The 23,651-nt window shown below is 37.5% G+C and overlaps 2 protein-coding genes across 3 annotated transcripts in view; one reads left to right on the forward strand and one right to left on the reverse strand.

Moving 5' to 3' along the window:
* The first annotated feature begins 416 nt into the window (after window positions 1-416).
* Window positions 417-21,105, forward strand: LOC139142474 (neurogenic locus notch homolog protein-like). The gene is made up of 11 exons (XM_070712414.1): window positions 417-615; window positions 9,464-9,619; window positions 10,451-10,723; window positions 11,140-11,332; window positions 12,108-12,280; window positions 13,151-13,255; window positions 14,031-14,135; window positions 15,911-16,015; window positions 16,922-17,053; window positions 18,051-18,158; window positions 18,767-21,105. The coding sequence occupies exons 1-11, from the start codon at window positions 540-542 to the stop codon at window positions 19,048-19,050; spliced, it is 1,710 nt and encodes a 569-aa protein (XP_070568515.1). The 5' UTR covers window positions 417-539; the 3' UTR covers window positions 19,051-21,105.
* LOC139142475 (cytoplasmic tRNA 2-thiolation protein 1-like) overlaps window positions 20,417-23,651 on the reverse strand; it is a 61,056-nt gene continuing 57,821 nt past the window's right edge. For both annotated transcript variants that reach the window (XM_070712415.1, XM_070712416.1), the window contains exon 12: window positions 20,417-23,145. In XM_070712415.1, the coding sequence (XP_070568516.1) occupies window positions 23,026-23,145 (120 nt within the window). In that variant the 3' untranslated portion in view covers window positions 20,417-23,025. The remainder of the gene's footprint in view (window positions 23,146-23,651) is intronic.

Raw genomic sequence — 23,651 nt, forward strand, 5'->3', positions numbered from 1 at the left:
CATACATACATACATACATACATACATACATACATACATACATACATACATACATACATACATACATACATACATACATACATACATACATACATACATACATACATACATACATACATACATACATACATACATACATACGATTTCGCAGTTACGATCCGATACGCACGCACTTGTTGCTATGCAGCCGGTAACCTACATTCTTCCAAAACACCTAGCCAAAGAGAATTCATCCAATATACCGGGGGATAAAGTTGCGCTAGCGGCGCTGCATGCCTTGATTAGATTAAAAGCCATTTTCCTCGCATACACATTTCCGCCGACTACAATTACAAAGCAAACGTTGCCCAATGGGCTGCGCCCGATGAATTGGATCGCGTTCTGTACAATTACGATCAACATTTAGACTTATTATCATTTTCTGAGCACAAACGTGACCGGCGGGGGAGCCTCATCTACTTCAGGACACAAAGCAAACATTTTGTAAGCTTTCGCATTAGTCTACTGGAAAAGTCCAAATGGAATGAGCGTGACTCGAGATGACTGCCAGTGGAGCTGCCGTCGTGGTTTTATACTGCACTGTTTTCATCAGCACTCTTGAGAATGGAAATTTAGGTGAGTCAAGACGTTTATGATCAAACGTTGACTTTAACTGTAATTAACAACGTTTTTCTCTTGAAATATACAAAAATTGTGACCCTTCGTGAAAACTTTGATAAAACGCACACATTTAGTTTGTGTCTTATTCCGTGCGATATTTGATGGATTAGAACGGGGGCTTGTTGGAAAGCTGTTGGAAAGCTGTTGCTTTACACTCATTCCTTCCAGACATCTCTCACACTTTTCAAATCACACTATCTCTCTCAGAATCAAGATATCTCAACGTTTCGTAAGATTTACGACGTTCCAGCAACGGAGACAATCTACCACGTACAAAGAATGTCTGTTTTTAGCACAACGATAAATTCAGGTTGTCAATACTATCTGTATGGCGATACATAAAATGCTTCGTACTTTGAGTACGACCCTGGATAGCTGTCGTTTTCGAAGAGGATTAAAACAGATTATGCATCGATTTCCATTGATATAGACTTTCACAATGTGGATGCAACTTTGTGTGTTATATCCCCAGTACGTAGCTTTCAATTGTACGAGTCACTGAAGAAAACGTGTCCTTTACCGGGGTCCTCTAACCCTTTACATAATTTAACCTATGGACAAAAAAATTATATAGTTATTGAACAATATTTGAATGGACAATAGCTATTAGATTTGACAATATTTTTATCATTTTTGTTCCTAAACGAGTGCATGTTCGTATTCTTGCCTCCAAAGTAAAGTATTTTGGAATGCAGCCATGAAGACGCAAAGTAATAGTCCAATATGCAGTGTCATGTTTGATAAATGGATTCTGGAGTACAGTTTCATTGTCGATGGTAACATGGTACATTGCGCAAATACGAGCTGTGTTGACGAGTTGAACACATGACATTTCGATAAGATACTGGGAGAAGAACAATAATTATTTGTATTCTACTAGCAGAACACACAAACAAAATGTAAAAGACACTAAAAGCTATATGTAGCTAATAGAGCTCCAAGGCGAAATCTGCCAAAACCAGTGCCAGACATTTTAAAGACAAACTGCCATACTCATGCATTTAGACAAGCATACGTACATGAAAAAGGTGAAAGCCAAGACTTCGGATTCTGTCGGAATCCCGAAGATCTTCTTGCCATGTTTTTTTTTCCTGGAAATACTTCAAACTTCTCGTTTTTGTTTCGATACATTTATTAATTTCATGGTGTGAAATTTCACACCATTGAAACAGTGTGAAATTTTCATGTGACGATATTACGTCTTATATCGTTACGCATATATATTACCGTGCCTTCCATTGACTAGAAAACTGATTAGTCATGCAACTGAATAACAACCCCCTTTTAATTACCTAGAACAGGTAGTGATGTCGAAAAAATGTGAGAAAACCACTCGCAACACACGCTCCATGATCCCCAATGCCTACATTTGAAATCGATGATGAAAAAGCGAAAAAGTTTCACGGTCTCCGAGATGTGAAGTTCGTGGGCGCGAGGGCAAGACAATCAATCGCTCACGCTCTCAATGCTTTCGTATTGAACGTAAACGTGATAGGAAATTAAAATGTTTTGACGACTGTATCATCGAGTCTTTGCCGCCATTCGATTAAGATCGGTCGATTTAATCTGTGATATCGTATTACTCCTTGATAAGAAGTAAACGCCGTGTTTCTTCGGCTAGCCAAACAATTGTCGATGCAGTCGCGCTCGATATCTGTGCTCTTGAATGAACGCGCTGCTCAGTCCCTACATCCCTGAAATGACAGCAAAATGAAAGAGTGCCCAATATCGCTAAAATTGCACCGATCTCTCAAATTGAGCCAAATAACGGCATGGTAATAGCTTTAATAGTCAAAAGACTAAATTGAAAATAATCAGTATAATGATTGTTCCGGTTTTGTTTTGATTTTAAGTCATCACCAAGGGCATGTCATTGGCTATTAAGGTAGTATGCGACTCGAAATTCAAAGACTTCAACATTTGCCTAAACTTTCCTCAAAAATGAAAATTCAGGCGTTTTCTTTGAAGATCAAGAAAAGAATTCGAGGGTCACTGCCATCCTGCGTTAACTCCGTTGGGGAAAAAAAATCAAATTTTAGATTTCCACAAAAACAAGGTGATGAAAGTGTATTTATTCCAACAGCCTCAAAGTAAGCCCACACGAGCGGTAGATTTCAAATTTTGTAAAAGTTTGAGAGTCCCGATATCTGTCTCCGAGGCGAAATCTCCGTTAAGGTATATCTGTTAAGAACTGTTAACGTCACATCGCAGTAATCAAACGACCTTCAAGTTGGAAGCTGATCATGAATTTATAATCAGCCGTGAGTTGCATTCCTCGATTACTATTTTGAAGGGAGAAATAAAACAACAACAAACGAACAAGACAAGTAACCAAAACAAGTGTCGACGATTAAAAATAATCGAAAATTGTTGAAGCATAAAACTTGCTGCGCTGGCTTCAAAGAAATAAATCAGCTTTGATATTATCTCTGACAATGTCTTATCATGGAAGGCTAATACATAGTATATCGATATGTTTGAAATAGTACATCACCCCAAAACTACATTTTTATTTAATGCATTTTAACACGATCGCAACATTCAGACATAACAAACACATTAATTCCTCGTAGATTTTGGTTTTGATTTAGGAAATAAATAACGATTAAAACTCTACACAATCTAACGCCCTCTCCGCAATTCTAAATTTATTCTCACAAAAATTAAATTAGTCTCATGACCCGTACAGGACTTAGCACCAATGTGCTTTTGCTGGTTTCAAGCAGTAAAAAAATAACATTTTTTCCGCGAAAATAAAAGCAAGCTATCCGCTAAACACAATACAGAGGTAATCGAGAACAGAATTCGGCGAATCGGGTCGACAGGAAGGTTGTTCTCTGTCAAACTAGTTGATTTATACCAAGGAAAGTAAAGCATGGATGCGGGGTCGTGTGGCGGCTATACAAAATTGCCAATCCGAGAGCTGTTGCTGTGTCTATAGCTCTTCTGTCCAGTCGAATAGTTATCGCCAAACTACTTATAAAATTACTTTATACTGTTCTAAACAACTCAGTATTCGGCAGTACTCGTCAGTCCTCAAAAAGAAAGAAATGGCAGCCTTGGAGCAATAATAAACGAACCCCATTAGCTTCTTGTCGTCTATAGAATTCAGTATATTTTGCCAATAAATTAATTGGTTTTCTTTGATTTGAATGTACTACCTGCTTAAGTCTACTGAGTTCCAGTTCAAGGATGTATTTTATCGGTCACGGAACGAAATAAGACAGCTCAAAAGAGTCAGTCTAGGTAAAATGCGCCTCGGGGACAGATACGTGGACTCTCAAAATTTTACAATTCTTTTCCGATCAACTATTTGTAGGGGCTCATTTTAAAACTCTAGGAGTAAGAACAAATTTTACCAACTTAATTTTTTCGAAAATTCGAAATCCCCCCCCCCCCCCCGGAGTTGACATGGACTAGTGGCCATTTAGAATTTCAAATATCGGTAAATGTTATAGGTAACTTGTTTCTCTAAGACCAAACTTTTGCACAGTAACACCAGATTTTTATTCTTGATTAGGTAAGAGAATGGTTGAAAGCTTCACAGAGGAAAGTTTGAGCAAAGGTTTAAGTCTTTCACTTTCGAGGTGCATACCTTTCCTATTATTTATTGGTTTGAAAAAAAAAACCTTTAGCGAAATTCCTACGGTATGTGGTGTGAAATTAAACAGATAAGCGGATAAAAGCTTACCGTTATTTTTCATTCTAATTAAAGCGTGTGATTCTGCCTAAATAAGGGCGAAGTATTTGTATCAGAAAATCATTTCCTATATCCTATATTTATATCAATTGTGATCCTTTTATGGCGATATAAATGCATTATTGTTACTGGTTAAACTGAAGTTTGCATACGCAAGCTACGATCGAGCGAGGAAATGTTACATTTGAAGATTTTATTATGGTGTAGATACAAATTACTTGTTTAGAAATCTCCTAGTCGCGGTAGAAAAAGAACGATCATAACTTTTAATAATTTAAAAGCAAGAAAATGGTTTGCAATAAAAACTTGGCAATCTGCCAATGAAACGTTTTTTCGTTGGAACCAGGAATGCGCGTGTAGCATTGGAAAAACAGACGTAAATTGGAGTAAATATTGTCATTTGGTCGTGAGCACCTCTTTTCAAAGAGTTCGACGCCCAGTGTTGCACAAGGAAATAACAAATTGAAACCACATTTTGACGATAATTTTCTAACCAGTAGGAACGAGTTAATAAGCCTGTGTTTGAATGGAAAATGTGTTTTCCATTTTCGGTGAAATGAAAAGAATACTGAAATTGATTTTGGAGTTAGATTCCCAAGGTGGAGGTAATTAGTGTTTGGCCGTCAGGGAATAATTATATCCTTCAATAACAAGCACACTTATTTTCCGCATACCTTGGCTCCATACATTTTTTTATCAAAATATTTCATAAATTTATGGAAATTGTCAAGTGTACTTACAGAATCTTTGTAAAATTCAATGATAAGAAAGATAATGATATGAAACGACTTTATTCTCTAATTATTTACTGAATATTAACAACCAATAAGTGATTGAGTTAGTTGCATACTTCTTCCATTGGTTAATTGATTAACCAATCAAATCATTTTTTGTATTTTCAATTCAAGAGATATGCAACTATTTGACCCACGGGCTTATTTATTGCTAATTTGTTTATTATTGGACGAGTGTACAACACCGTACTCATGACGAATAAAGGATTGATCAAAGTTATTCTGTAAATTTCTAAGTACGCTAGTATATCATAGAGATAAAGAAATAATGCATAATGTGTAACAATGTCATTTGTTTCATATACAACACAACAAAAAGAGAAGTTATAAATAAATTTTGACTGAATTAGCAGGCGCAGTATGATCGGGCGATCTTCTAATGAACATCCTACATCTTGAAGTTTGTTACAAAAACTATATCTAGAAGCTTTCTTTCTCGTCTGTCGTATTTGTTGTGCTCTTCCATCAATGTGATACAAAATCGGAATGAACAGTCAGTGGAATTTTCAATGAGTTTTTACTTCTCTGCGTTACAAGTATCTCCCACTGGCACATTTCTAATCCACGGCAGTGTTGCTGAGACTCAGTGCGGTGTTAGTAATCTAGTCGTTATGAGCACTGCAGGCACTCTGGAAACGTTTCATAAAGTCTCAGTCGTCGAAGATAACCCTTAATGTCACAGTGGTTTGGCCCAAACCCTATGTTCTCACTGGCGATGGCGGACCTGTATCGAGAGACTTTGGGTGGACAGGTTAAATATCCTGACGGGACATCATGTCGGGGTGGTTAAGGAAGTTGGCTCCTCGAAATTGAAAGACAAATTTTTTCTCAAACTTTTCTCAGAGCATCTGTCAGCCGTTCTTTTTCAAAATCACGAATAAATATCAGAGGTCACCCTGCTAATTTTGTACCGGAGAAACAAATTGCTTAAATTTACCGATATTTGAAATTCAAAATGGCCGCCATCCCTGTGTTAACTGTATGGGAAAAAATCGAATTTTCGATTTCTGCAAAACTAATACGATGAAAACTTTATTTACTTCAAGAGCTTCAAAATGAGCCCTACCAAGTGGTAGATCAGAATAATATATTAACAATTTGAGAGTCCAAATATATATCCCCGAGGTGCTATCTACCTTTGATGACGCATATATCTTATGGTAACAACAGTCGAATTTGCGATAAAAGATTGGTTTGCAACTATGCTCATAGGTAGAAATGCACTTTAACACCATAGTGTTAAAGTCAAACATATACTGACAGAGAAAAAATCACACGTCCTAATTTCTTCGCTTGACAGACATGTACTTATTTCAACTTTCAAGTAGCATATATCTCCAAAAGAAAAATTCCGTCTCTGTCAAATTTTTTACAATACTTTGCCAATCTGCCTGGAGCCTGTTGAATAAATAACTTTCCTAGTCCTGATTTTGAAATTTAACCTTCCATATGAATTAACGCAGGTATAGAGTATCCACTTGGAATTTTAAAATATCGGTAAAGTTTATATATTTGTTTCTATAATCCCAAAATTTGCATGGTGACCCCTGACGGCAATTCTTGATTATGTACTAGAAAAGTTAAAACTTTTCCTCGGGAAAGCTTGAGCAAAAGTGTAAAATTTCGAGTTTCGACGCATGTACCACTTACAGTATATCTGCTGATAATAGGTCACTTCACATGCGTTAATGAATGCACTTAAAGCTGAATCGGCAAATATTCGAGTAGCTACAGCTTTTGAGGGCCATTCTGAACGTGTTCACATTGCTTCTTGTGGCACTAAGTGGGTAGGGGGCTATTTTTCTCCCCCTTTCAAATTTTTTTATGATTTAACCGTCATTAGAAATTGGAAATAAACTTGACATACATCGGAATCACACAAAGACGCAAAGTACAGCTTCCCTTTTAAAATGGATGGAACGCCAACGACGGAATTGATTTTGAAGGAAGTCAAGATTTGTAATGCCTTCTTGCGCGCATATCGATGTATCATGATTGAACAGGTACACAGGAGTCAATACGCTGGCGAGCCTAAGTGATTTCTGCGCTCCATGATAAATGACAGTGAGAGAAAAACCACTTCACACTTAATGCTGCATCTGAAGCCGCTGTAGACGAGACAAGCCAAAAACACGACCGCAAGTATAGATGACGTCATTCTCCAATTGGACAGACACTCTCTGTTAAAATCATTACAAATTACAGCCGTCGACAACGGACTGTTCGTCGGTGCATTAATCCGGTAGACGCTCAGAAACACATTTCAATACAGAAGTAAGGCAAAGTGTCTACTTTAAACAGAAAACTTAGTATCCACAAAAAGGGACAGATAGAATATTTATGAATATCGAGCTCGAGAAGGCATGCGCAGCGCGTGTACTTCTCATATATGGTGGGTCTTGTTATTCATGTCCAGGAATCGATAAGATTGGCCAAGCACGTTCTCAAAATAGTGAATGCTATTTTGCTCAAAACACTTTTTATTATTCATTTCACTTTACTTTTTATCATATATTGTTTGTACAGCTTTCAACACTCTCTGCTGGCATTTCATAAGCGTTTCAACATGTTCTTGTTCATACGCACCCATGGTCATTAGGCTGTATTGGTTAATGTGACTTCTGTGTTCCCTGTCATCACTAATTGATTAAACGTCTTCTATAGTGGGCGATCTGTTTAAATCAAGTGCATCGGGCGTGATAAATTGGCTAGATTCAAGTACATCACGCTACTATATCGTCCAAGGTGTTTTAGGTCAGTGCACTTTGAAGGGAGTGACTGTCCTATAGTTTTGCGTTCAAAATTGAAGCGTACTCCAAGGCGGACTCGAGTGACAGGGCACTGACAGCGTTCAGCAATAATCGCTAGTAACTTAGAGAGCGCAGGTTTAGGTTAACGAAGAATACTTAGCTCCATATCGAAAATTTCATTTTCGCTTATCTTAGGGGGTCGTTCAGGTTTGGGTAAAAGAAGAATGCTTAGCTCTATATTGAAAATTTCATTTTCGCTAATCTTAGGGGGTCGTTCAGGTTTGGGTAAAAGAAGAATGCTTAGCTCTATATCGACAAGTTTGTTTTCGCTAATCTTAGGGGGGTCGGTCAGGTTTGGGTAAAAGAAGAATGCTTAGCTGTATATCGCAAAGGATGTTTTCGCTAATCTTAGGGAGTCATTGAGGTTTGGGTTAAAGAATCGGACGTGGTCGTTGCAACATGTTAACCCTTTGAGCGCTGTAATTTTCCCCTGCCAAAATTTAGTGCAAAATTTTAACCAATTTTTATGAATTTTTCTGTAATTTTTCGATAATTTTGGACCAAATTTGCTACAGTTTTTTCTCAAAATTTGGGCAAAAATCTGAGAAAAATTGACTGGGGTTTATTTTATAAAGGGGACAAAAATAGATTTTGGCGCTCAAAGGGTATAGTATCAGGGGCATTCCCGTGACAGTGACGTAGACTTACACTGATGTTTATCACTTCCATTTTACAAAATCAGAAACGTCAGTTCACGTGAGTCTCTAGAATAATGATGATATGTATTTTTTATGATGCCCTAAAACGTTACTTGGCATCGAAGAGACTAACAAAATTACAATGGAAAACAAACTCTTATATGAGTGAATGGGCAATGGACGAACCATAAATTTTTGTCTTAGACAGGCGGAGAAATCTTATCCCCTTGCTTGACTTGCAAATTTAAAAAAAAAACCCGTCTAGTTGGTAGGCAGTGGGATTAGTTTTTTGGCTATGCGGAAGCTAGGGCAAGATCTCGTAGCTCGGACAGGGAATTTGACCTTTGATGTGAAAAAAAAGGATCAGAGGAGTGTATTTTCAATCGAAACAAATCGTAGGGAAAGGGAGTCGCAAACAGTATACGGTGCCCTGGTGTTATTAAAATCCATTTTACAATGAAACGGAAAAAATGGAACATTTTCAATAATTCAAACATGCATCTTAAGCCAAATGTGCATTTATGAAGTTTCTCTTTTAAAGTTATATTCGGGATCAATAACGCTTTCAAATTGTGAGATCATTTAATCAACTTAAACTTCTTTTGAATTTGACTCAGATGTGCGCAAATCCGAATTGTTTGACTACACCTACATCGTGTTTGCTATGCCGCAAGTGTCTTTGTAATTCTATTGAGAGTAAAAAATTCGATTTCCGTTTTCGTGGTGCGTGTACATTCTCCATTTGTGCGTGATTCATCAAACAAGTAATTTGGGACAAATCACCGACTCTGTCCCGAGCTCCGCATCCTACAGACGGAGGAAATATTTCTTCTAACGTCACTACATCCTATCACATCTAAGTTTTAGGATGTGCGACTGGATGGACATCACAGGCGGGCGGTTGCTTCAAATATTTCAGCGTTGAGAAAGACTGGTTGAGCGCCCAGCTTCACTGTATACAAGAGGGAGGGAACGTTGCCAAGTATGATGACCCATCGCAAAGAGGCATTTTCACCGGTGAGTAATTTTTCCCGCTAAGCTGTTCACCGATTAGGACGTTCAGAGCTTATTCTTGACTGAAATATCCATAGTGTGAACTTTGAAGAGAATCGTCACGTTACTTTTTGTTCATAGCCTCACCAACTCCTCACAAGACGTTTTAGAATGTGCACACGTCTACTTCAGTTACAACCGATATGAAGAAATATAGAAAGTGCGTAACAGACAACTTTGCAGGACACTGTGTAACTGCAAGCAATCATACGGTCATTCATATATAGTCGTTATCCTTTGGTCGCGAACCAAAACATTCATGGTTTAGTTACAAGCAAAGTTGGTTAGCTTGCAGGTGCACTTATGAGAAAACAATTGGTCGGTTAGCGACCCGAAATCTTAAACCTCAGTCTAATCATATATTTACATATTCAATATCCACAGACACCGACCATTAACGGACAATTTCAAAGATCAAAGCACAACGGACAAAGTAAATCTCATAAAATGACAGAATCACAACGGTGAACTTGAAAAAAATGATACCAAACACGATTAGAACTATTTTAGGATAATTGGATCTTCACATTTTTCAAATTTCTAAAAAATCTTAGGTGCCCTATAGCTGAATGTCTCAATATTACAATGTGTGTAACGTAAAAAGAAAAGCTTACATTTGCAGATTTTAAAGACATTACTTCACCATCCAATTATCCCAAATTAGTTCAAATCGTGTTAACCATGACTTTCGGTCATAAAACCGAACCAAGACGTATGTTGTTTTAAGGCAAAAAGGTTAGAATTAACATAGAGAAATATTATCTTTAAATTTCTGTTTCCGCATGCCAACTACAGGGAAAGAGTCCCCGGCATGGATCGGAGTAGTGATAGCTGGCGTAAACTGGGATAACCCCCAGTGGTTTGATGGCAGTGCGGCCAGTCCGACCTACTGGGCAGTAGGGGAGCCGAGTGACACCAGTGTATCATGCGTCGTTGAAGACAACAACGGGGAATGGTTGACTGTACCCTGCAGTACGCAGACAGGTTTTATATGCAGGGAAGGTTTCTTGCAAGCTGACACCACAAGGTTATCGAGAGCGACTGATTACATTATTGCTGCAGAAACTAGTATGTTCCTTTGTTTTAATATATCCAATGTGAACTTCTCGCAAGGCGTGTTGTGCTAGCACTGTTGACCATTGTGCATTTGAGCTGTTTTTCTTTATATTTTACAATTGTTTCTGAGCTAATTGTAATTCCTATACAAACTACCCTTCGAAGTACAATGTCAGCCCATATCATTGCTTACACGTAGCATTGCTATTTCGCCGTAAATTGGTCATATTCTTAAAGGGAGGGAGTCGTCGAAACTGTGCATGTGCGACTTTCTTGTTCACAAGCAATGCATTTCATGCATGATATCTAAATTCATCATGTCAACATAGCTGCAACATTTCAATTTTACCTCTCTCTCTCTCTCTCTCTCTCTCTCTCTCTCTCTCTCTCTCTCTCTCTCTGATGCATCTCTCCATCAATGCGGCAAGCTTGTCCGTGGGATTCCAGTCCTTACGCTGTGTTTTATCCACCGTCTGGATACTGTTACGGATTTCTCAGCTCCGGTGTAACCGCTTCTCTTAACTCTCTCTACTGTCCAAGTTTTAACGGTGTTGTGATTGGAATTGTGAACGAAGAAGAAAACAAATTCCTGACGGCGAAAATCGTGAACAATTTTGCAGCGTAGGTGATCGTATAATCTTGTCCCCTCTTCTTCTTAAGAATGCATTGAAACCCTTCAAAGGCGGTCGTGTATTGCAATCCGAATCGAAAAGTCGGTTGTTCCTACCTCAGTACAGACTGAAAAACATGAGGGAAGATCTTTGTCTTCACGCCCTTTACCATGTGACATTAATCGACAAGCATCCTCTATGAAAAGCTTCAAGTATAAATTAAAGACTCATTTTAATGCCAAGGCATACAATGTACACTGACTCAACCGCGCCCCTAAGAACAAGATTGCTTATTGATTTTGGCGCGTTTTGAAATGTTTGATTGATAGATTAATTGATTGATTACCGATATCTCTTGATGAACCGTCCAGTAATTTTGGTCTGTTGGAAGAATACACTTTCTTTCTTTCACCCCTGAAGTTAAGTTAGGTCAAAATATCTAGAGTTCGAGTTTGACACGGCCTGTTTTTTGCGATGTCCGATATTGGCATTAGAATTTTAGTGGACAAGAATTCATTTGTCAGTTATACCATTGAACATTGTAAATAGTGCACTGTGTTATTACTTTAGGGAATAGATTTTAACAAGCCATCTGTGTTATTTGGCTAATTCATACACGTGAATTCGCAAAAAATCACTTTTCTGATGAGAGCCTAAATATAAAGATCTTATCATTTTAAAATAAACTTTTCTCAGCTTTCAAATCGTCGATAAAGATCCCCTAGGCCTAACTTGTCAAAATTTCTGACGCATCATTTTTTATCTTTGACGTATTTTTCATGCAGATACGCTGGTGCTTGGTTGGACACGAGTCAAACATCATATTCAAACTGGTTGGCCGGTGAGCCGGACGAGGAGACTGGTTGTTTCGGACTCTTTCTGTCTGCCTTTGGCGCGTGGCAAGACCAGGACTGCAATTTGAATAACATGCCAGTAGCTTGTAGAATCAATCCACCAGGTATACTATCAACCCACACTATAAAAGAGACTAGAAGATACTATAGGTTAAAAAAATAGCAAGCAAGGACTGTGGATAGACAGAATGACAGCAAGTGAGGAGGGAGATAGACCTATGCAGACGCCAACATGACAGTAGATATGCCGACACATAGATAGATACACAGATAGATACATAGATAGATACATAGATACATGCATACATACACATACATATTACGTACATACATCATACATGCGAACATACATACATACATACATACATACATACATACATACATACATACATACATACATACATACATACATACATACATACATACATACATACATACATACATACAGACAGACAGACAGACAGGCAGACAGACGCATACATACATACGTACATAGACAGACAGACAGACAGACAGACAGACAGACGCATACATACATACGTACATAGACAGACAGACAGCAGATAGATAGGGAGATAGATAGATAATAGATAGATAGATAGATAGATAGATAGATAGATAGATAGATAGATAGGTAGGTAGGTAGGTAGGTCGATAGATAGATAGATTGATAGATGGAAATGTAGATAGATAGATAGATAGATAGATAGATAGATAGATAGATAGATAGATAGATAGATAGATAGATAGATAGATAGATAGATAGATAGATAGATAGATAGATAGATAGATAGATAGATAGATAGATAAATAAGCAGGTAGGTAGGTAGGTTGATATATAGGTATAATAGACGATAGATATAGATAGGGCAATATGTGCTTTGAAACATTATCTTATTCAAAATCATCAATATTCAAATCAATGCAAGCTTATCAATTAAAAGGTTATCATTATTATTAACTTTACGCTACAGACACATGCTCTGATGACACTTTCTGTGTCCATGGAGTTTGTCGAGATGGAGCGTGCATATGTGGTGATGGGTGGTCCGCGGCCTCAGCAGACACGAAATGCACAGGTGAGAAAAATACAGGAACGAGGTAACGTAAAACAGTCGTGTCTTTTCAAGACTAGAAAGACACCCGACTTAATGTTACCTTCTCAACTTACTCAAAAGCTGTCGTTTATGTTCAACTCCTGAAATCATGTAAAATGCTAAAGTTCAACATGTCGAGACAGCCTGTAATATTCAATGGCATTGATACTTGAATTTCATCCGGACACGCATTCATTTGCCACGCAACACAATATTGCATGTCATACAGAAAGCGCGGTGTTTGCTATGCTATTACATTGTATTGTAACAGCCTTTAAGGTATAGAAGAAGGAAAGCAATTTTCTTGTACAAAAAAATATGAAAATATTGTCATAAATTACAACCATTATTGTCCCCATAACGAACCAAATAGAAATATGATGCACCTTCTAAAACTAGTGGCAGTCGCAACGACAATTTTCTCCAGTTTCTCGTTTGCATTAGAGCCACTGTATCGGCGCTTCATCTTTGTATTATGTCGTCAGTCTTAGTAATAATCCTCGAAATTTTAAAATTTTCATTTGCTAATGGAATACTTTGTGTTACATTTGCTTTTGTGGCGAGCTTTAACGGGTCTTCAGGCAACTCATTTACGACACTTAACACCCCCCTCTCTGTCTGTCTGTCTGTCTGTCTGTCTGTCTGTCTGTCTCTCTCTCTCTCTCTCTCTCTCTCTCTCTCTCTCTCTCTCTCTCTCTCTCTCTCTCTCAACCTCAACCTCACTCATCCTCAACTTCAACCTCCCGCACTTCCCAAGTGTGTACAACTGACGAAGTATGCGAACATGGAACTTGCGTGAGCGGTGCTTGCTCCTGTAATTCACCCTGGGTAATTGATCCCTCAACGTCAACTTGCATGACAGGTAAGGCCAACACTATGTAACAGCAGTAAAGGCAATCATCAGGTATAGGACGCACCATTGTCACGGCCGAGAGCAGTTGAAGGTATACTGTAACCTGTTCCAATTTTGCCACAGTTACTATGGAAAAAGAAAATCTAACCGATCACATATTTAATAATTATAATAATAATAATAATAATAATTTATTTCTAATATTCTCTTTTTAAAAAAAGACAATAATTTGGTACACATCGAAGCGTTACAATGAGATAAGGACTGAAAAAAGTTGCCCTAGGCACTAATCGAGTTCAGCCCCAAACTCAAGAAAGATTAATGTACAGTTTTTAAAAATGGCGACTGTTCCGAAATATCAAATTGACAGATATTACAGAAAATTAATGAATTAGGCAAGAAGCCTTGGAAAAATACATAAAACACAAAAGTTCAGCAAAAAACCGAAAAGTATCTGTGAGAGAAAACGGTCTGAGTCACAAAATCAACAAAACTACAACTCCAGTAAATAATTTTTAAGCTCTCGTTTGAATCTAAATCTGGAAGTGATGTTTTTAAGATCCTCTGGAATGCTGTTCCATACTACAGTACCAACAAATTTGATAGAAGTTTGTCCTAAATTGCTTCGAGTGGCCACATTTTAAAAACAGCGCCCTCACATGGGCATTTTGAATACCAAGGAACGCCCCTTTGACCATATATGGGCATATTTAGATTACAGAGTTGACTTTATACCGTTAAGGCAGGTCGAAAGCAGTTAAGACCTCTGTCGAGGGTGATAAGGTGTACAGGCTTATAAACTCGATGTCAACTTTAAATTGTAATAAATATTGTCAAATTTATCACACTCGGAATGATCTCAGACTGGAAGTTTGTACCCGAGCTGAAATATTGACGTAATCACACCCAAGTACCCTAACCTTTAAACTCTTCTGGTTATAAGCTTTATTTACATCATAAAAAATGCTTCTTGGCGATGCAATAGTCCTGTTATATCTTTTACACGGATTATGACTTCTCATTAAATTCAATACTGAATCATTAGATACAATACCGAATAGTTGGTACCATAACTTGCGTTTAATAAGGTGTGGTCTTGAGTAGTCTGGCAGACAAATTTTTGTAAAATTGTGTCCTCAAAACCCCATTTTTCCTACACTATTTTGTACAACGCCTGAAGTTTGCTGAAGAGGAGGAAATTGCTACCTTTGCTGCATTAAATTTTCATGTCGAGAAAAATGACTAAAAGAAGAGAATTTTTCTGAGATCAACAACGGACTCGACATTATCAACAGGTGTCGAATAAATTTTAAAAATATTGATGTACTAAACGCAGATATTTTGAGTTTGTTCATACTACGTCTTGCCTATTCACTGCATGAAAACGCAATAATACAGATAAATTCACATTAATGAATCGACTGTATTATGGAATAATACACGTGAATTCACATGAATCCACATGAATACAGGCTTGCTGAATACAAGCAATCGATTATAAATGCACTCTTCAGCTAAAATACAGGCAATAATCCATGCAAATACAATAAGTATTGTTGGGGTTTCATGCAGTATACCAGATATTCTGAAACAGCTCCCCTCGTATGCTTTGTCTGTAAGCAAGGTGTCAGATATTTTGTCGGCCATTCTTTCGGCATGTGTCATTGTACCAAACGACGGGACTAATTTCTCATATGGTGCAATGGAAAGAATAATGTCTAACAACTGAGAATTCATGCTCCAGTGCAATTTCTTTTTCTCTTCATTTTTTTTTCTGCGAGCAGTGTGGTGCACCAATGACTCTCAGTGCGGACAGGGCACGTGTCAAGCCAGCGTGTGCTCCTGCAACGAAAATTGGCAGATTTCCGAGACTGACTACAAGTGTTCAGGTAGCTAAGACGCAATATTTGATATAACCCCAATATTACAACTTTCACTACCAAAGGGAATTATACAAGTATCTTTCTTTGGATCCTATTGAAATGTGCCAAGCTCACAAGGAATTAGACTGGTATGAGGAGGGTTTATTTGCTTGAGTTCACCATACAATAACGTGCCCAGCAGGATCGTGTTCTACTCTTTCTCATGAAATTCTCCCTTAATATAGAGAAATTACAATCTAATCGTAGTGATTTACTAAAATGGTCGTCCATTGGGCACAGATTGAAATATATTTCCTTACAATGTTAAGGTCTGAAATTTACATCGAGTGATTGGTTCGCACTTAATTAAAGCCGGTTTTGCAACAGTCCTTGATTGTTCCTTAAGATATACTTTCTATTTAAAGTGAGATATCTCCAACAAGATAAAAGGTTTGCTGAATCACTGATACTCCTTGAACTCTGCTCATATTGAAGTCCGTTAAAGTGCGAGGTGATTGAACTATAACAATGACTAATAAAAGTCCGTAATCATTCGATACATAAGAGTAAATAAATATGAATATATTGACTACATAATTCTTGCCTTGTAACAAATATATAATTTATATTCAGAGGTTGCCATAAAGCCATTATGGTGATAACCGGGAGGGCACATTGTATACATTTTGTGTATATATATATATATATATATATATATATATATATATATATATATATATATATATATATATATATATATATCACTGAACAAAAGGAATACTTTTCTTTGTTTAAGATATGTACACTCCATTTATATAATTATTTGCATTTTATAATCGTTCGATATTTGTTTGTTAATCATAGTAATTGAGCAAACCCATTTCCCATGGAGAGTCATATATACAACAACCCCTATCTTTTGTCTCCGTGCAGTGAACGTAGGAACAGCGACGGAACAGCCGACGACGTGCCTTGGTTCTGCCGACTGCGTACACGGTACTTGTAATGTCGGGGCATGTTCCTGCGATACGAACTGGACGTACGATGTTGATGGAAAGTGTACAGGTGAGAGAAGCCGTCATTCTATCAGATCTTTTGTGAAAACACAGATACAATGAACTGACGTTGCTGCTGACACTATAGTAGTAATCTATGGCTTGCATATGCATGTCAATTTTGGTTTTGCGATGCGACATAATACGGCCATCTAGGGGCCATTTTGGTAGTTTTATTAAAATTTGAGCTAGGCACCAGTGAGATCAATAGGAATCGTGTGTACTTGTAGTGTCGATTATGGACCTAATACTTCATGAGCAGCCAAAAAATTTTTAGGCATGCATCTTAGAGAACATGGCGTTACAGAGATAATTGTATTGCAATTTTCATCGGAAATTTGCTATTCTCTAGACAGTCAACTTTAAACACGGTTCCAATTTTCACTCCGAAATTATTTCTCAAATTAGGTTTATTCTCGATGTTTCATTTCGAGTGACTTTCTTTCATCAAGAAAAAATAAAAAAACACGATTATGATTTACGTAAATAAGTAAACATTTTACATTTTACAGGTATAGTACAAATTGTATATAGATTTGCTCATTAACTGAGTTAATACACAGGCCTAACAGTAATGAACTAGAGTATTTTTGCCTTCGGAGGTTTTTGGCCTATGTTTGGGCGAAGGCCAAATATCTCCGAAGGTAAAAATACTCTGGTGACGGACTAGGATGGGTACGGGAATATCTATCCGTACATACGCAAAGGTGCCATTTTAAATGTAGAATGCGACTAAGATAGATATTCGGACTCTCAAACTTTTACAATTGTGAAAATCGAAAATTTAATTTCCCCCTAAATGTAAACATAGGGATATCGGATATTTTGATTTTCAAATATCGGTGATTAGTTTCTGCAGTACCAAAATTGGCACGGTGACCTCTTTTTTAATTCTCTATTTGAAAGACAGCGGTTTTAAGTTACCTTTGAGGGCAAGTTTCAGCGACAGTTTAAGTCTTTCAATTCCAAGATGTTTAGTACATTAAACGTGTTATGTTTTTTATTAGAGTGCACGAACGACCAGGCCTGCGTTCATGGAGTGTGTTCAAGCGGGACCTGCGACTGTTCACAGTCTTGGTATGGGTTTAACGCTGCAACTCGCGACTGCACAGAAGGTAAGGAGCATTTCTGTAACCATTGGCATTTTTTGTATTGATATATATATAGGCGGTTAGAACGACAGTGGCGATAACGGTGATAAATGATAATTATTAGAATGAGGATGGTAATGATAACGAGTTTGGAGATAGTGATGTTGATGTTATTGTTGTTGTTGATGATGACGACGACGACGACGACGACGATGATGATGATGATGATGATAATATTGATGATGTTACATATAATGCTGATAGTAACGGTGGTAATGATAATGTCTTTCCCACGAACAACTATTATTTTCGGAACTTTCTCTTCTGTCGGTATATCTTCTGATGATTATCGTCCTGATGATCAAGAGGAAAGTAGAGGAAAATGGAAAGTAAAAAAAAGTTGATAAGTGTGTTATAGATTCTTATTTAAAATGTTACTTTCTTAAAAAATCTTGCTTGATTTGCTTGTAAAAGAAGATGAAAGTTCGTGCTGGCTGGTTTGAGCAAGGATATACTGGATAACTGGGAAAACATTTTTCTATTCTACCTCGTCCTTTCTGTGAGCTCTGTTAAACTCGTGTGTTGATAAAACTCAAACACGAAATACCAAATCATGCCTTGTTTATTCACAGGGACTCAATCCACCATATTCAGAGGCAACCATCGACGGTCGGGTCTTTTCCATTTGATACCAGGAGGGGCTCTGGTTGGTCACCCACCGCTTGCCAACATCCAGACCAGTGGAATAATCCAGTGTGCGCATTCCTGTGTAGAACACACTGCATGTTATAGCTTCAATTACGACAACGGCGCGCCGGCGCTGGGCAGCTGTGAACTGTTCGATAACATATACGATACAGGCGACTTGGCTGAAATTGGTGATTTACAGTATTTTAAAGTTGACGTCATCACATAAAATTTGTATGCTGCGAGCGATTTTTACGACTCCCCGGGAGAAATTCAACATTTTGAACACTTTAACGAGACGGAAAACACGAGTACTTTGCAATTTGCCAACGGACGGAAATTAACAATTTTGTACGCTGTTTGCGAAATTAACCCAGGAATCGTTCGCATGCGCAATTTTACCAGTTCCGCGAAAGCTTGGTTTATCAGCTGGAATACTTGCGACGCCCTGTCGGTCACAGTTCGGTACTTTTGCAATCGCCACAATGTCATGCTTGATAATATTTTCTATAAATTATGTCATACCAGAATATTGACGGCGCAAATACTGCAATATGATTGGTCGAGACGTGAAAATAACCGTGCTATATTCGCAATATAACACTGTTGGAACAGGTACGAGGTCTCAGCTAAAGATAACAACCCAACAGCAGAATGGCGATTTAATATTATGATTTCATAGCAATAAACCATCTAGAAACAACCAGTACACCACTCGATTTTGAACAGTTCACTCCATATGCACAGACATCTGTTATGCATTTGCACATGCATTGTGAACCAATGAAAATTTCGTGGTATATACCGTCGCTGGGTGTGGGTTGAATAGTTCACGTCTTGATGGAGTTTATAACCCGATCATAAAGCATATAGGCCAATTGTATTTTTAGTGGCCATGGTTCGTTATTACGCGTTTTTTTTTTAATCAGAAGCGAAATATATCAACATACACACATACACACATACAAGCACCAGAGATTGAACAGAATTAAGCTTGATCAACAGAACAAAAACTTAGTTTACCAAACGGAATTCGAGAAACCAACGAACAAAAAGCAAACTTCTTTTAAAGGACTACGGGTTTCCGTGTCGAAAGGATAGTCAACGAAACTTCCGCTCGTGCAGTGATTTCTAATATCAAGTCTCCAAACGCCCACATGCCAATCTAAAACGAAGGACAGAGTATAGTCTGCAGAATGAGTTAATATATACTGCATTAGACTCGTCTTTGTCCTGTCTCGCTTTCTTTCTTTCCGTCTTGAACACAGCCCCAGTCTTTCCTATGAGACTTCCATTACTCTAGCTTTAGGCCGACAATCAGCGACTCAACTTCAATATCGCAACTCTCGTGGAATAACACGCCAGATTACTCAAGTGGAAGTATTGTTTCCTACGCAGACGACGCCATGGCAACGGCGTTGTGAACATTCGGTGACCTTTTGACCTCTGCAGAAGACGGGCCCCCTGTCGTCTTTGTGGCGACGAAATTGCTTTGAGAAGACTCTGCGTTGAGCGGACGAAATAAAATTGACAGTTTCAAAAGGACACCCAGGCTTTGCAGTTGAAAAGGCATCGAAATCGGGATAAAATAACAGTTATGCATTAATTTTCATTTATTTGATGACCACTTTAGTGTAATAACCATTAATATATAATAAAAGCCACTAAAAAGCGCAGTGAAAATCGAGATTTGAATGCTTTTTCTTTTTTACTGAACTGAATTGGAAGAAAATCAAATTAATAATATTCTTCTGGCACTAGCATTAGAGTACAATGAACTGTAATTTGCTAATGGCTGTCCAGGAATGGAACTCAAAAAGCAGCTGAACTCATCTCATTTACATGAACAAATTTGTGCTTTAATCATTTACATGAAGCATTTCATGTAATTGATAGCAATAGCATGATGTGAATTTCACGGTACCATCACTCTACATAGGCTATTTTATTTACTGAAAGATTGTTTTATGAAACACTCATGTAAATTTCATATCTTTAAAGGTATACTGTCAACTGTTCCAAGTTTGCCACAGTTACTGTGGAAAGAGAAAATCTAACCAATCACAGATTTTAAGCGGGTGGTCGCTTTTTAAAAACAGCGCCTTCACATGGGCATTTCGAATACAAAGGAATGCCCCTTTGACCAAATATGGACATATTTAGATTACAGGTGACTGTATACCTTTAATCCGAATGGAGCCTGCTCTTTGGTGTTCAGTTTTGGAATGTAATCTGTTGCTTTCCGTAATTTATGGAAATAAAATCGAATTCTAATCTAACACAGAAAAAGGTGTGCATTGTTCAGTTTACCAATCGACATCATTATCACTGTGATCATATATAATCATTATTTTGGCATGACTTATTTCAATATAAATATTTTCAGCCAGTATTTTATAATTGACAAGGGCTAAGCAAGTTTTAATAAATTGCATACATATACCTGTGGATTTCTATTGCAGCAGCAAAATGCTACACAGTTAAGTAGGAGTTGGCATGTTTTATTTGTATATGCCATACAGAGAAGTTTTCATAGGTAAACTTGTGGATTTCTGTCACAGCAGAAAGGTGCTGCAAAAAGTTCAATACACTTGTGATGTGGCCAAATGAAAGACATCTTGAGTCAAATACAGATGTTCCATTAGAAGTGAGCATGTGGAAAATAAATAGTTTGTTTTAGACACATTTAATGATGAAGGATAAAGAAACCCTTTTAGTGTGACAGATCTGTACTGCTGGTATCAATAAAATAAAACACCATTAATTTTGATTGGCAGATAGTTCCTACTGGTGAGCGTTATTATCAGGTGGAACACTGCAACAGGTTCTGGCAGGGTTACGGTGCATTAATACTGTGCAATGAACTGGTCCATTACCCTTGTACAAATCAATACTTGTCAGTGCTCTTAATGCATTTCTTAAGTGTGGTTAAATTTCACCATTCTTTAAGGTGTTGCCTGACAGATGGATTTAACCCTTTGAGTGCTGTTATTATTCCCAGCAAAATTTTGGTGAAACATTTTTACCAATTTTTATGAATTTTTCTGTAATTTTTTGATAATTTTGGACAAAATGAACATCACATTTCATTGGCTACAGTTTATTATCAAAATTTTGACAAAAATCTGAAAAAAATTGACTAGAGCATATTTTCTAAAGGTGACAAAAATTGACTTTGGCGCTCAAAGGGTTAATACAAACCTGATTTTCTGCAAGCAAGTAGTGTGATATTCGTTAAAAAAAAGAAACTGGTAATATGCAGAGCTCTGGAAAAAGTTTAAGTTGCTATAGCAACACCTAGTATAAATGATATATTCATTCCGTACATAAATTATATGATTTGCATGTACGAGTGCTCTGGACATCTTTGATAGTCACCATTGTTTAAGGCGATAAAGATTTGTGTTAAACATCTGAGGTGACATTTTTGTACACTCTCATCAGCTGTGTCAGAGCAAATCTTTGATCGTTTCAAGAGTGATGGCACCTTGTCCTTTCTTTAATAGAGTAATTAAATGTATCTAAGTTGCACATTCCCTGAGTCGTTTATTCATCATCATCTCACATCTCAACAAGCACCATGGAAAATGCAATGGAGCGCACTTTTCTACATTGTTCCTTGACCCTAAATGCCTTGAGAAATTGATTATTCACAAACTATGAACAGATCCTGACTTGCTGCTAATCACTCACTGTCGGTGTTTGATGTTGTGAACAAATAAATCTACGATAGAAAAATTTGTTGTCAATCCAGAAGAAGATGCAGGTACAGCTGCTTCAGGTTTCTGTACCACATGACACGTGGTGGCTAAATCACATTTTTCTCAATTTTCCTGTGAAATGTGAAAAACATTATTTTGTGAGATATTAAAGTGTGCACAAAACAATTACAATAAAAAAATAGGTCTGACACATATTTTTGTCAGCCTATGATATCAAGATGTTATACGGCTAGGGGCTTCTGCCATGTGACCTTGCTGTTAGGACAGTTCTCAATCCCTGGTTGTCACATTAGAGGTTGTTGACTCTGACTGTTTATGTGATTTTAGTCCTTTGTTCTCCTATGAAAGTTTTGCACAGTTAGTCAATTTGCTCAGAGATAATACTGATAAAAAAACATTCCCCCCCGTTGAGTACTTCCCCATTATGAAGTGTATTTTCCACACACAATGTTTTGGTAAGAATCGCTTTTCATAAACATTGACTAGAATTGTAACTTCTTGGAATCAGTGCTGGGTTGGTCTTCCGTACTCTGGACTCCATTTTTGCTGCCTACTTTTGTGTCTTCATCACACTCAGCTGTAGTAGTAGATAGTGCTGCCATCTGAAAAGGAAACAAGATTGCGGTTTGGTTTAAAGGTACAGTAGCTTTAACTTAATGATATTGTTTGTACATTGTATGACACCTGCAAGTTCTTGTTCTTGTCCCCAAAGCATGTACAATGCAGGATTCATTTGTCCAGGACCAGTATTAATTTGCCAACAATAACAATACAGTTTACACATGTACAGGCTGAGTTGACAAGCTGAATACGGTGTATCTCAACATGCTTTGGAGAGTAGAAAAAGAAACTGCAGTTCACATTCAAAAAACAAAAAATGGTGAAAATATTGTCAAAAGTTACAGCTTTTGTCCCTTCAAGGTTATAAACTCATGAATTTTGCTGGGGTTCTGCAGTATTTCCCAAGAATCCCCCCTTTGTATACAAATTCTGCCATGATGAAGGCACAGAAAATATCACAATACTTCAAAATCATTTCACGTACCTATCTTTCAAACCTCTGCTAAGACAGCATTTTTGAAATCTGAACTCAGTATAAATCAACACT

The sequence above is a fragment of the Ptychodera flava genome, chromosome 10 (genome assembly GCF_041260155.1).
Source record: "Ptychodera flava strain L36383 chromosome 10, AS_Pfla_20210202, whole genome shotgun sequence".
Lineage (NCBI taxonomy): Eukaryota > Metazoa > Hemichordata > Enteropneusta > Ptychoderidae > Ptychodera > Ptychodera flava.